The sequence below is a fragment of the Lonchura striata genome, chromosome 33 (genome assembly GCF_050655825.1).
Source record: "Lonchura striata isolate lonStrDom1 chromosome 33, ASM5065582v1, whole genome shotgun sequence".
Lineage (NCBI taxonomy): Eukaryota > Metazoa > Chordata > Aves > Passeriformes > Estrildidae > Lonchura > Lonchura striata.
Genome location: NC_140735.1, coordinates 2,684,479 through 2,698,357, shown reverse-complemented (window position 1 = coordinate 2,698,357; position 13,879 = coordinate 2,684,479). Strand labels below are relative to the sequence as shown.

Sequence of the window (13,879 nt, the reverse complement as noted above, 5' to 3'; positions counted from 1 at the left end):
CATCCTCGTCCTCGTCGTTGTCCTCGTCCTCTTCTTTGTCCTCATCCTCCTTGTCCTCATCATCCTCCTCCTCCTCCTCCTCCTCGACCTCCTCGTCCTCCTTGTCCTCTGCATCTTCATCCTTTTCCTTATCTTCATCCTTCTCCTCCTCATCCTCGTCCTCATCCTTCTTGTCCTCCTTTTCCTCCTCATTGTCCTCCTCCTCCTCATCCTCATCATCCTCCTTGTCCTTGTCTGAAGAGAGCTTGGCAGAAGAATGGTTGTACAACAGGGGACATGATGCTGTAAAATTAATCCAAGTAGGGAGGGCTACGTGACTGCTTCAAGGTTCGCATGACCCTGAAGAGCAGATGGTGTGCAGAAAGCAGGATATTGAAACTGCTTGGTATGTAGAAATAGATAGAGAAGAACAAAGAAGTACTAAGCTGTTCTAACTGCAAGGCCGGCTGGACAGGCAAGTATCATTCACAAAGATACTTTTAAGATAATAGTACAAGTCACATAGCAACCAATCATGAGCTCGGCTTTTGCAATATGTATGAGCTAATTAACGAACATATATAAACTGTGTAATCTGTCACAATAAACTGAGACTTGATGATCATGATATCATGAGTCTTGTCTCCCGCGGCACCCTCCAACAACTGGCGCCTGAACAGGGACCTCATCCGAGGGAAAGGCGGGAGAGGTGCTGCGTTGGAGTTCGGGTCCTTCAGCTGGAAGGACGGCAAAAGTGCTGAATTTAAATAGAGTGCACCGTGCCCCAGGTGACTGCAGAGATAAGCCTGGCCGATACGTGCTGCCGAAGCCTGAAGGAGCCAGCAACGGTACCGACGTAATCATGGAAAGGCAAGCAGCATATGATTTGTTTAGTGCTTCTCTTAGAAAATGGCAGATTAGGGGGATTGACTTAGATAAAGATCTCCCCTCGCTATTGCATCATGCTGAGTCCTATGGCTTTTTCATTAACCCCCATAGTGTTCATGAACTTTCCGAATGGAGAAAATATAGGGATAAGGTGTGGGAATTAGTGTTAGATGATGACAAACCGGGCAAGAAAATGAGTAAACTTTGGAGAGTGGTTCATAATGAATTGTTAATGTGTCAGGCAGAAAAGAGGGCGGTGGAAGTGATACGGATGGCTCGGGAGAAAAATAAGGAATGTAAACCCTTGCTTCTCTCCAGTGAGCCAAACCCTCCAGTTCTCACAAATTTTCCCGTTCCCATCTCTGCTTCTGAAATGCCTGTACCTCCCATAAACACTAGTAGCATTGAGGTGCTGGAAATTGAAGTCCAAATTGCTTTATGGCAATGGGACTGGGATCCCAAATTCACTTTGTGTGAACGGGGATCAGGTGGAACAGATCAGAAGACTCCAAACTCCAAATCGGGCCATTCCCGACGGGAGGAAAAAGACTTTTCGCATCGTTGTTTGTTTGCGAGAGTCCACTGGAGCAGTGAATACCTCAGCGTTCACGAGGAACCTGAACGGCGGGTGTGGACGTGGCCGGGGCCGGGAGCTGGAGCGGGAGTGCTGCCTTGCCGAAGAAAAGTGAGCGCAGCAACCTGCGGAGGTTGGAGGTTGGCAGAACTAAGGCAGCGGGCTGCGGCAGCGAGCACCGGCCAGCCACCCGGGTGGAGCGCAGGAGCGGCAGCGCGGAGCAGCGGGCGCGGGGCCAGACAGAGCGGGGACGGCCAGCACCGAGCCAGAGACGAGCCCGGGGCGGAGCGGACATCAGCTGAGAGACGGAAGGCTCCTTGTTGCCGAGCAACAGCGCAAGGGGGGAGAGGGGTGTTCCTGGGGGCTCAGCCGTGCTGGAGTCGGAGTAGGCGGGGCGCGGCCGTGGCGGGGGTGTCTCTTCTCCCATCCACAAAGTCACGCAACAAGGACGGGAGCGAGGCAGCGGCGCCCCTCATCTCCCCGCAGCGCCCAGCAATGGCGGCGGAGATGGCGGCACAGTCCTGGTTGCCATGGCAGTGACAACGCCGGGAGCAGCAGTGCCACCGATGGTGGGATCACAACACTACAGCAAAAATTTCAACAGCATCTTTCCAATTTCTTACAAGAGTCAGAAGACGTAATGAAAAAGTACAGCAGTACCTAGTGTTTTCCAAGATACCAAGAAGGATGAACATTATGTGAATCAATGTTATTTCAAATATGATATAGATAAAAATCACTGTATAAAGATAGAAATGTTAGTAATGATTTAATTACCAAAGATGTCTCTGAAAACAAAGAGTTGAGAAAATGTCATCTGATAGAATTTTAGTATTGAGTTTGTAATCTCTGTCTGAGTTTTTATAGATAATAATATACAATCAATTAGATAATCAAAAGCATAACATTAAGTTTATCATAAATATAGTTTGTATTTAGAATTAAATTTGTTCCTTTCATGTTAAACAGAGCAATCAAGGACATGAGAAATATGAAGTAGGGTACACTTCTGTAATACTAACCTCATTTTTCACCCCACGAGTCACTTCAGTGCAAGCTCTCACACAATTAAAAATCCTAGCCTACTGGACAGAAAAATAAATTAGTATTCCATCTAAAATATTAAGTGAGCTTGCCACAAATATAGCTAGTATCTGTCATGCAGTTCTGCAAAACAGAGCAGCTGCCACTAATTTACTTCTTCTAGCCCAAGGTCATAGTTGTAAAAAATTTGAAGGAATGTGCTGCATGAACTTATCTGATCACTCTACATCTATCCGTAAGCAAATACGAAAATTGACTGAGCTAACTCAACAATTAAAGGTGGAGGACGGATTGGGTCTAGAAGGCTGGCTGAAGGGATTGGGGATCGGACCATGGTTAAGAGACATTATCAAATACAGCATAATAGTTCTAAGCATAATTGTGATACTTTTGCTTGTTTTGCCCTGTGTGTTTACTTGCTTACAAGGCCTGATACAACAGCTTTTGCAGAAAATGCTGAATGCACATCTTCTTGTACAAAAAGAAAACGGGGGAGATGAAGAGAGCTTGGCAGAAGAATGGTTGCACAGCAGGGGACATGATACTGTAAAATTAATCCAAGTAGGGAGGGCTACGTGACTGCTGCAAAGTTCGCATGACCCTGAAGAGCAGATGGTGTGCAGAAAGCAGGATATTGAAACTGCTTGGTATGTAGAAATAGATAGAGAAGAACAAAGAAGTGCTAAGCTGTTCTAACTGCAAGGCCAGCTGGACAGGCAAGTAGCAATCACAAGCAGAGTTTTAAGATAATAGTACAAGTCACATAGCAACCAATCATGAGCTCGGCTTTTGCAATATGTATGAGCTATTTAACGAACATATATAAACTGTGTAATCTGTCACAATAAACTGAGACTTGATGATCATGATATCATGAGTCTTGTCTCCCGTGGCACCCTCCAACATCTGCTGGCATGAAGAGTTTTGTCATTAATATCTTGTCCCCAAGGTGCTGGGCGAATGGCTTCCCAGTCAGGGTCCTGGAGCAGAAGTGGCTTTTCAGAGCCCAGCCAGAAATGAGCCCTGAGGCAGCAGCTCTGCAGCGCTGGCCACCAGGCTGGGTTGCAAGGGAGGCTTCTGGCCATGCCCTGCAAGCAGCTGCTGCTGCCAAGGTGCCTTTGGTGCCTCGGGCTGTCCCTGGCACAGCTCCCAGCACGGCACTCTGCCCTTGTGCCCGAGGCCTTCCCTGTGCTGGGGCTGGCCTGGGGCTGTTCCTGCAGCGGGACCTGCCCTGCTCCTGGCACAGGAAAGGCAGTTCCTGCTGGAGCAGGAGGCTCTGCCTGCAATGGGCTCAAACCACTCCAGCAAGGCCCTGCTGACTTCAAAATTGCTTCCTAGAGCAGAATATCCTAGAATTGTTATAGATTCTGGACTGTGGAGTAAATAACTCTGGTTAAGAGCTTACTCTCTAATCATTCTCAGATTGTATTTATATAAATATATCTGGTATTCCATCAGTAATCCTGTGGGACAAATTGCATTGACAGATTGTTCAATTCTACCTGTCCAATCGTTTATACATAAACCTTTGACAAATTCTGGGGCCGGGATTGCATCCAGTCACTCCCAGTCTCCTCTCTTAGAAGGAATTGTAGAAGTCTGGGGGCCCTGCAGGGGTTTGAGGATCCATGGTGGCTGTTGGGTGTCATTTTTCCATCTCATGACTCAGCAGGAGTTTCTCCAATAAAGAAATAAAGCTTTTGCCTGAAGCTCCCACTCTGCACATGACAGGAGTGCGTGTGACATCCCGGCTCTATGGCAGCCTGGGGAATCCTGGGATGTCACTGTGGAGCTTCCATGACTAATAGTGACAGATCGGTGCCTTTGCAGCCCAAGGTTTCCTGGGATGTCACCATGGAATGGCTGTGACTGCCTCTGACCACACGTCTCTTTGCCATCCCCAGAAACCCTTGGGAGGGCTCCATGGAGCCCCTGTCTCTGTGTGTGACCTTCCTGCTCTTGAACTGCCTGGAGACTCTTGGAAAGTCCCCATGGAACCCCTCTGAGGTCCAGTGACAAATCTCATCCTAAGGAGGCAACCATCACCAGGAAACCCTGTTGCTATGGTCAGTTTCCATGGCAACCATCCCCAGCCCCTGTTGCTATGGTCAGTCCCTGGGCAGCTCCATGGAGACCCCATGCCAGGGGTGGTTGCCATGGACACCAGCTCAGGCCTGGAGTCCATTGCCATGGCAACAATTGGCACTCCCATCCCCAGAGTCATGGATCCAGAACCACAGAATTGGCTGAGCTGGGAGGGACCCATCAGGATCCTCGAGTCCAACTGCTGGCCCTGCACAGGACACCCCAACACTGCCAGCCTGGGCCTGGCAGCGCTGTCCAAACGCTGCTGGAGCTCAGAGAGCCCTGGAGCTGTGACCCTTCCCTGGGGAGCCTGGGCAGTGCCCCAGCAGCCTCTGGGCAAAAACCTTTTCCTGAGATCCAACCTCAGCCTGCCCCGACTCAGCTGCAGCCGCTCCCTCCACTCCTGTCCCCGGGCACCAGAGTGAAGAGGTTCCCTCAGCCCCAGCCAGGGACCCGCTCCCAAGGCTGCTGCCATGGCCACCAGGGCTGGCACCAGCTGGGATGCTCGGTTACCAAGAACTGGGGTTTGGGAATGGGATTCCTCAATTTCCTGCTCTCGCTAAAACTGCCCTGCCATTTGCTGCCCTCCCACCTACCATGGACAGCACAAAAGGCAAAGATTCCAGGCTGGAATAAGAACAATTTACTGGGAACAGCAACAAGACCGGGACCAAACAGGAACAGAAACAATATTGATAACAGAAGGGATAAGAAAAACTATTTCCACAGAAAACTACATCACCAGTGACTGTCTCTTCCTGGCCACGTGTTTCCTCCTGCATGGAAAGGACACCCATCTCCTCAGGGAGAGATAAAGAGTCCCTTTCCTGCCCCTGGCAATGACCTGAGGTGGGAGTGAATGTAGTGACGGGGCCATGGCCAGACCCTCATGTTCTTCAATCCAACATCAGGTCATTGGCAGGGGCAGGAAAAGGGACAGGTGTCTTCCCAGCATGGATCACAGGGAACATGGATCACCAGGGCTCTTCCCAACGTGGTCTTCCAATGGGGGATGAAACTGGAGCAGTGCACAAAGCTCTTCCTGCAGCTGGGGAACTTTCAGGATTTCCCTTACTGGTGACTCCGTTGGTGTTTGGTCAAGTCAGAGCTTTGGGTGAAGCTCTTCCCACACTGGGGACACAAGTAGGGCCTCTCCCTAGTGTGGATGCGTTGGTGGCTGACAAGATTGAACTTTTGCTTGAAGCCCTTGCCACAGTCGGGGCAGAGGAAATGCCTCTCCTCGGAGTGAATCTGCTCATGCCGGAGGAGATTTGAGCTGCTGTTAAACGTCTTCCCACAAGTGGGGCACATGTAGGGCTTCTCCCTGGTGTGGATGCGCTGGTGTGTGACGAGGGTGGAGTTGCGCTTGAAGCCCTTCCTGCAGTCAGGGCAGCGGAAGGGCCTCTCATCCGTGTGAATCCGCTGGTGTCTGAGGAGACCAGAGCTGGTCTGAAAACTCTTCTGACACTCAGGACACTCGTAGGGCCTCTCCCCAGTGTGGATGCGTTGGTGGATGATGAGGTTGGAGCTCTGTCTGAAGCCCTTCCCACATTCCCCACACTCGTAGGGCCATTCCCCGGTGTGGATGTGTTGGTGGCTGACAAGGTGAGAGTTGGAGCTGAATCCCTTCCCACACTCCCCACACTTGTAGGGCCTCTCCCCGGTGTGGATGTGCAAGTGCCTGATGAGGTGGGAGTTGCAGCTGAAGCCCTTCCCACACTCCCCACACTCGTAGGGCCATTCCCCGGTGTGGATCATCAGGTGTCGTTTCAGATTATTGATCTGCCTGAAGCTCTTCCCACACTCTGAGCACTCGTAGGGATTCTCCCCATCATGATGCTGCTCAGGGACCACCAGCTCCGAGCTCTGCCTGGAGCTTTGGCTGAAGCTCTGTCCACCTTCCTGGCCCAGAGTGGGTCTTTCCTCCTCAGAGCATCCTGGGCTGGGCTTGCAGCCCCTCCTCCTGTGGTGTCGCTGGGGATTTTCCTCCCTGTTGGATTCCTGCACTGTGGAGTTGCTTAAAACAGCTTCTTCCATAAGGTTCTGCTGCAGGGATTTATCCTTCCTGATCTCCATCCTCAGCTCCTGCTCTGGGGGAGGAAGGACAAGGAGAGGATGGGATTTGCCTCCATGCCACAGGGAAGGGCAAGGAGATCCCCCCAGGGCATCCCCAGCAGGAGGGCACCGGCAACGGGGCTGTCCTGCAGCCAGGGGCTGTGCTGGGCTCGAAGATGGAGCAGGAGAGAGGGGGAAAGGGGCACTGACTTCCTCCTCACCTGCTTGGGGGTCCTGAGGCATCTTCCTCTTCCTCACAACCTTCTCCATGTGGCGAACTTTTGGGTATGGGAAATCCTGTTTTGGGAGGAAAACAAGTGATGAGCACAGTGAGTTTTGTACTGGCTTCAAAGCAAACCAGGGGGAGAGTCTAAGCCAGAATGACAATTGAATAAGAAAATTAAGATCAAAGCAATGATACAGAAACACTGGTTTAAACTCACAGAGTCAGGATATAACTTGACACCCGTTGCTCAGGGTAGTGGTAGCAGTCTGATGAACTGGTGGCTGCAGTCTGGCTGGAGTGATGAACGTGATTCTGTCAAAGCAGTGATCCTGTAGAAGGGTCTGGTCTTCCTCTGAAGGTCCAGTGATGCTTATGGAGCTCTTGTCCTCTGGGAATCCAGTAGGCAAGGTGGTCATGGTGTTGCAAGGGTGAGATTATATCCCGGCAGGAATGCTTGGTTCCTCCCCCTGGGCGGAGCATCCCACAATGGGATGATGTAATTTTATCAGTGCTGCAGTGACACTCAATGGCCCATTAACAGAAGATGGCCCTGGAGGGCGTTATCAGGGCTGAGGCATGGAAGAGATAAAGAACACTGCCCCACCTGTTGATAACAGTTTATGGAGATGGGGACTGAAAACACTTTTGGTTACATCTGACACTGTAACCTGAAACAGTGAGGCAATCCCTGCTCGGGGTGGGGGGTGAACACCACCCCCCTTACCCAAACTGGCTCAGGTGTAAAACCCCCACCCTGGGAAGGCCACGCACACAGGGGACAATGTCACACTTGTCCTGCCCCAGGGGAGATCTCTGTCCCTGTTACTGCCTTGTTCTCCTACCTTTTTCTCTTTCTTTCCATCTCTCTCTCTACATCACATTTACTGGTCAATAAAATCCACTTTGGATTTGGTCGCCTGAGCTCCTTAATTGGGGCACAGGCATCTCTCTAACAATTTTATTATCTGGATTGCAACATTATTTTGCACAGTGAGTTCAGGGCACTGTTGTCTGACCCCAAGTGCCTTTGACAACAGCATGGTTCTCTCCTCTGAGGAGTTTGTGGCTCTTTCTGGAGGAACTCTTGGAAAATTGGATGCAGCTTCCTCTGAGTGACTTTTGGGAGAACTTGTGAGGAAAATGGCTGTTCTGGGTGGCCAGTGTAAAGAAAATATTTTGTTTTCCTTCTTTGAAAAGTCTGTTAAAATCACTGGAGGAAAGGGACCAAATGATGCCAGCAAGACTGACAAGGATCATTCACCCCAAAGTGAGGAACACAAGGCTACTTAAATCCTACAAGATGCCCAGCTCAAGTAGCTAAATTCCCAAATAACTCCTGAATTCACGGGCTTTGAGGGGAGAAGCATTATTTTATTGGTCCCTGTCACCTTTGTGACAGCTACACAGAGCTTTCCCTTCCTTTTAATAATCTGTATTGGGCCAAATTTCCATGTTTTGTTTTTTTTTTTTTTTTTTTTTGGAACCTGCCAGCATCTGAGCTGGAGCTGTGCTGGAACTGATGAAATTTGGAATTGCCAGAGAATTGCTTCTGTTTTTGGTCTATTAATGTTTGGGATTTATTTGTGTTTCCATCAGAAATGACTTGTGGGAAGAGCAAATCTTCCTCAAGGCATTTTATGGAGGGTTACATTTGATTTCTGCTGAGTTTGCTTTGTCCAGTGTCCAGGGGATGCTCAAGGGGTCTCTGGTTTTGGTTTGGCCCTAATTTATTCCTGATTTGTCTTTATGACTTAAAAACACATGAAAAATTATTTAAAAGAGTATTGACCAGAGATGACAGAAGTCCCACCAGTTAAGAAGTATTTGAGGTGGAATTTACTGTTTGGGAACATATACTGGAGGATTTGTGGTTTCTTGGGGCATATCTGGTAGTATTCTCCATATCTTTGCACTCCAAAAGCCAAGGTGGATTGGTCTGTCATCTCAAAGTGACTCAATCCTACCTCAAAATGGCTGTTTCCCACCTCAGTCCCATGCCAAAATTGTTCAATTCCTCAGCCTCCAGGATGAGATGGGGTTGGAAGGCGATCGGGAGAAGTGAGATCCAAATTTGAGGTTGTGGGGTCAGGATTGTGCGGGGCTGGGTGGGTGTGATTTATTTTGATAATAAGTAAAACTATCAGAATTATTGATTTCTGTCCCATTCATTTTCTGTCAGTTCTGGTTTGTTTTTCAGAGTGCTGCCTTCTCAGCTGATTTTGTTTGTGACCTCCTGTCCCAGACTGAAAAGCAAGATGTGTTCTTTTTGCCATCTGTATGGCAGCTGTCCTGTGTTAAGTGGGCAGTTTTTCCTTATCTCTTCCACAATCAATCCTCCCTCAGGGGAGACATTTGCTGATAATGAACCATTGAATGTCACTGCATGACTGATAAGAACTGTAACATCCCATTGTGAGATGCCCCGCCCAGAGGGAGGAGCCAAGCATTCCTACCTGCATCTAGTCTTGAGATTCTGGCCCACCAACACAGCTTTTCCTGTGCTGGATTTCTCAGAGGAACAGCTGCCTCTTCCTCTTTAGAGGAAGACACCCTTTTCTACAGGATCACTTCTCCAACAGAACCACACCTGACACTGCAGGAGGACTGCAGCCACCATTCCAATTGGACTGTGGCCAACACCCTGTCCAACAGGGTGTCAGGTTATATTCTGACTCTGTCACTGTTGTTTTAGTTTACTGCATTGTTCACATTTTCATTTTCTTCCCTAATAAAAAGCTGTTATTCCTGCTCCCATATTTTTACCTGACCGGCCCACTTAATTTCAAATTTATACCAATTCAGAAGGAAAGAGTCTACATTTTTCCATTTCAGGGGAGTCCCCTGCCTTCCTTAGCAAACACCTCTCATTCCAAACCAAAACACCTCCTTTCCTGCCTTCCTTTGCCTGCTCTGTTTCTCTCTCAGTGTCTCCCTTGACCCAGGGCAGCTCCCACCAAAGACCCTGCCCCGATTTAATTCCCAATCCATGAGCTACAACAACCATGGGTGAAGTTATGAAGGCTGGCAGTGAAATGTTACTTTAAGATCATGCTTCACTTGGCTTTTGGCTCTTCCAGAAGAGCTTTGCCTTCAAGGGCAGGAACATCTTTTCCTGGCTGGGAACTGGAATTCCAGCCCCTGGGAGTGTGTGCCATGGATCCCAGAGGGGCATTCCCGAGGCTCCCAAGGTGCTGCTCCTGCCGTGCCTCCCAAGGAGCTGTGCAGGGCAGGGGACAAGGTGCAGCAGGTGTGTTGGTGCTGCAGTGCCAAAACGGCCCCTGGTTCCAGGAGTTTCCACACTGCCAACAGCGGTTCCTGGGTTACATGATACCCTGCTGTGTCCCCATGGATATTTGGTGTCATGAAGTTCTTCAGTGCCACAGTGGCCACCTCACTCCATGAGCTTCCACAATGTCCAAATGCCCTCCTTGGATGGGCAGTGACACAATGGACCATTGGCTCCATGCAGCCCACTGGGTCACCATGGATTCCTTGGTTCCATGAGGTTCTGGGGGTGTCTCCATGGTCTCCTTGGATTCACAGTGTCACAATGGACCACTGGATCCACGTGGCCCCGCTGTGTCACCATGGCCCCTTGGTTCTGTGGGACCCCAGGGTCACAATTGACTCTTTTCTTCCTCATCCTATGGGAGAGAACTGTCCTTCTTCTCCAGGGGCCTATGGCCAAAACTGGGATTCCTTCCCCAAATTTCCTTATCTGCAAAGATTGTTCCCTGATTAAATCTGCCAATAGAAACAGCTCTGGCTTTCTTGGCCATCCAGGGGCCACCTCATCTGCTTTTCAGACACTGCATCCATGTTCTTTTCTTGCTTATGGGCAAAAAGCATCCATCTCAGCCAGGCACCCATGGCCAAAATTTGGCATCTGCCTCCAGTATTCCCTATATACAAGGATAGCTTCCAGAAAAATGATGCCAGGAATCACAAATCTGGCTGGCCTTGGCTTCCTGAGTTCTGGCACTCATGTGCCTCTGAAACACTGGGGCTCTGTGCTTTCCTTCCTAATGAAAAGAACTCTTCTTCCTGTCCAGGCACCCATGGCTAAAACTGGGATTCCACCTCCAAAACTCCGTACATCCAAGGATTGCACCCAAGTGCAAGCTGCCAGGACAGACAGGTCTGGCTGCCTTTGGCCTCTTGGGGGCCTCTTTCATCTGCTTTTGAAACACTGGAGCTCAGTGCTTTCCTTCTAATGGAAAAGAACCTTCTTTCTTCTCAAGGTGTCCATGGTCAAAACTGAGATTCTTCATCCCAAATTCCATATATCAAAGGGTTACTCCATGACAAGAGCTGCCAGGGGAAACAGGTCTGACTGGCTTAGCCTCAGAGGAGCCTCTCCTCTCCTCTCCTCTCCTCTCCTCTCCTCTCCTCTCCTCTCCTCTCCTCTCCTCTCCTCTCCTCTCCTCTCCTCTCCTCTCCTCTCCTCTCCTCTCCTCTCCTCTCCTCTCCTCTCCTCTCCTCTCCTCTCCTCTCCTCTCCTCTCCTCTCCTCTCCTCTCCTCTCCTCTCCTCTCCTCTCCTCTCCTCTCCTCTCCTCTCCTCTCCTCTCCTCTCCTCTCCTCTCCTCTCCTCTCCTCTCCTCTCCTCTCCTCTCCTCTCCTCTCCTCTCCTCTCCTCTCCTCTCCTCTCCTCTCCTCTCCTCTCCTCTCCTCTCCTCTCCTCTCCTCTCCTCTCCTCTCCTCTCCTCTCCTCTCCTCTCCTCTCCTCTCCTCTCCTCTCCTCTCCTCTCCTCTCCTCTCCTCCCCTCTCCTCCCCTCCCCTCCCCTCCCCTCCCCTCCCCTCCCCTCCCCTCCCCCCCCTCCCCTCCCCTCCCCTCCCCTCCCCTCCCCTCCCTTAGAAACACTTTGCTTCTGTGTTTTAATTCTTATAGAAATAAACATCCACATATACGGAGAAATGGCAGAAACTGGGATTCCACCTCCCAAATTCCATATATCCAAGGGTTGTTTTCAGACAAAAGCTATCAGGACAGAGAAGTCTGGCTGCCTTAGACCTCTGGTGGCTGCCATTTATCTGCCCCTTAAACACTGGTGTTCCGTCCTTTCCTTCCTATGGAATGAACCCTCCTTCTCCTCCAGATGTCCATATCTGAAATTGGGATTCCACCTCTAAAATTCCCTATATCCAAGGGTTGCTCCCAAGCAAAATCTGCCAGTACCATCAAGTCTGGCTGGCTTTGGCCTCTGGTGGCTGCCCCTGCCACACTGGGGCTCGGTTCTTTCCTTCCCATAGAGATCACTGTGACACTGTGGGCACCTCATGGAACCAAGGGGATCATTGTGGCACCACTGGAGCCCATGGAACCAAGGGGCCATGGTGACACCGTGGGGCTTCATGGACCCAGAGACCATTGTGACTCTGTGGGGCTTGATGGAACCATGGAGACCATTCTGACCCTTCAGGGCCTCGTGTCACCAAGGGGACATTGTGACACCTCAGAGCCTCCTGGAAGCAAGGGACCATTGGGACATTGTGGGGCCACATGGAAGCGAGGGAACATGGACCAGGTCTGTCTGGCTTGGCCTCCCAGGGGCCACCTGACATGTCTGGTTGATGTTGGGATGTCAAGGCCTGCCTCTCATCAGCTCCTGGAGCACTGGGGCTCTGTGCTTTCCTTGCTATGGAAAAGAACCGTCCATCTTTTCAGATGCCCATTGCCAAAACTGACACTCTGCCAAAAAATTTCTGATATTCAAGGGTATCTCTCAGAACAAAATCTGGCAGCTCTGGCTGGACCTGTCCTCTGGTGGTCACCTCTCATCTGCCCCTAAAGAAGTGGCACTTTGTTCCTTCATTCCTATGGAAAAGTACTGGTCTTCATGTACAAGGGACCATGGCCAAAATTAGAATTGGCCACTGAGCCCAGCTGGGCTCACGGAACCATCTGCAGCCTCGAGCAGATATTGACTCTTCCAGTGCTGCCATCCTCCCTCCAGTGAGAGAAAAGGACAGAGGGCAGGCACACAGAGGAGCAGCATGGACACACCGAGGGCAGGGAAGGGGAAGTTGAATCCGAGGTGGGAGGGATGAGGAGATGCCTTGATCTTGGGGCTGGAATCCTCTGCTGAAGCTATGGAGGAGGATGTCATTGATACATCAGACTCTCTTTTTCCCAGTAAGGCATTGAAAAGTATGGGGAGATGACTTGTTTCAGCAAAGGCCTCCGTGCTAAAGTAAGTAAATCTTGCAGTAGCTGTGATCTCCATTGAGAAGTTTGAACAGAGAAAGGGAGAACAGTGATGAGACCCTGTGCCCTCAGGTAGAGAAGAAGACCTCTGTTCCCAGAGATGATTTCAGAAATAGATGAAGAGAACCTTTGCTCTTAAACAACTCATCTCGAAACTAATACCCCATAACTTGCATGGCCCATAAGCACAGCTGTGGGAAAAGGTGGAAAAAGATGGGAGGGAGTTCACGATTGCAGATTTTTCCAGGCAGCTGCTATTTGTGGAAATGAAAAGCCATGAGATAACTGTTTTCTTGTGGAGAATTCTCCAAAACATTAACAAGAGGTACTTCTCTCCTGATGTGAACTGAAGAAAGATTAGAATATTCTAGAGGTGGTAAACTGACTGAAAATTTCAGGTTTTGCCTCTACATTGTCAGGTTGTATGGAGAGAGGAAGTGTTCTGAAAATTTTGTTCAGATTCTTATTACTCTTTCATTTAGTTTCTCTTAACAAACTTTTCTTGACACTCTTTTAAGGCTTTGAGCCCACTTAGCCTTTCTCCTAATCCTATCTCACAGCAGGAAATGAGTAAGAATATTCTAGTGAGTGCACTGGTAATTAGCCAACACTGAACCCACCACACTAATTGATGCATTGGCCAAGAAATCTCAAATTGGTGAACCAAAACCACTACAGAAACTTCCTGACAAACTGCACAAGAGCAGAGAGAAATTGAGGCAGAGCCATGGTTTGTCAGGATTTGCTTGATCCTAATGAGCCCAGTGGTGCATTTGGAGCTGAGCCTTGGAACCTCAGGGCCTGAGAGGAGATTGCACAAA

General features: G+C 49.7%; 1 protein-coding gene and 1 pseudogene across 1 annotated transcript; both read right to left on the bottom strand.

Annotated features, from left to right (window-relative positions):
- Positions 1-316: 316 nt before the first annotated feature.
- On the bottom strand, positions 317-3,579 carry LOC146764437 (uncharacterized; annotated as a pseudogene).
- A 1,845-nt stretch (positions 3,580-5,424) lies between these two features.
- On the bottom strand, positions 5,425-7,357 carry LOC110483729 (uncharacterized). Its single transcript, XM_085564489.1, has one exon. The coding sequence runs from the start codon at positions 6,893-6,895 to the stop codon at positions 5,642-5,644; it is 1,254 nt and encodes a 417-aa protein (XP_085420615.1). The 5' UTR covers positions 6,896-7,357; the 3' UTR covers positions 5,425-5,641.
- Positions 7,358-13,879: the final 6,522 nt, after the last annotated feature.

Bases quoted from the DNA above. Each gene is read 5' to 3' on its own strand.
- LOC110483729 (XM_085564489.1), bottom strand. From the start codon at position 6,895: ATGGAGAAGGTTGTGAGGAAGAGGAAGATGCCTCAGGACCCCCAAGCA.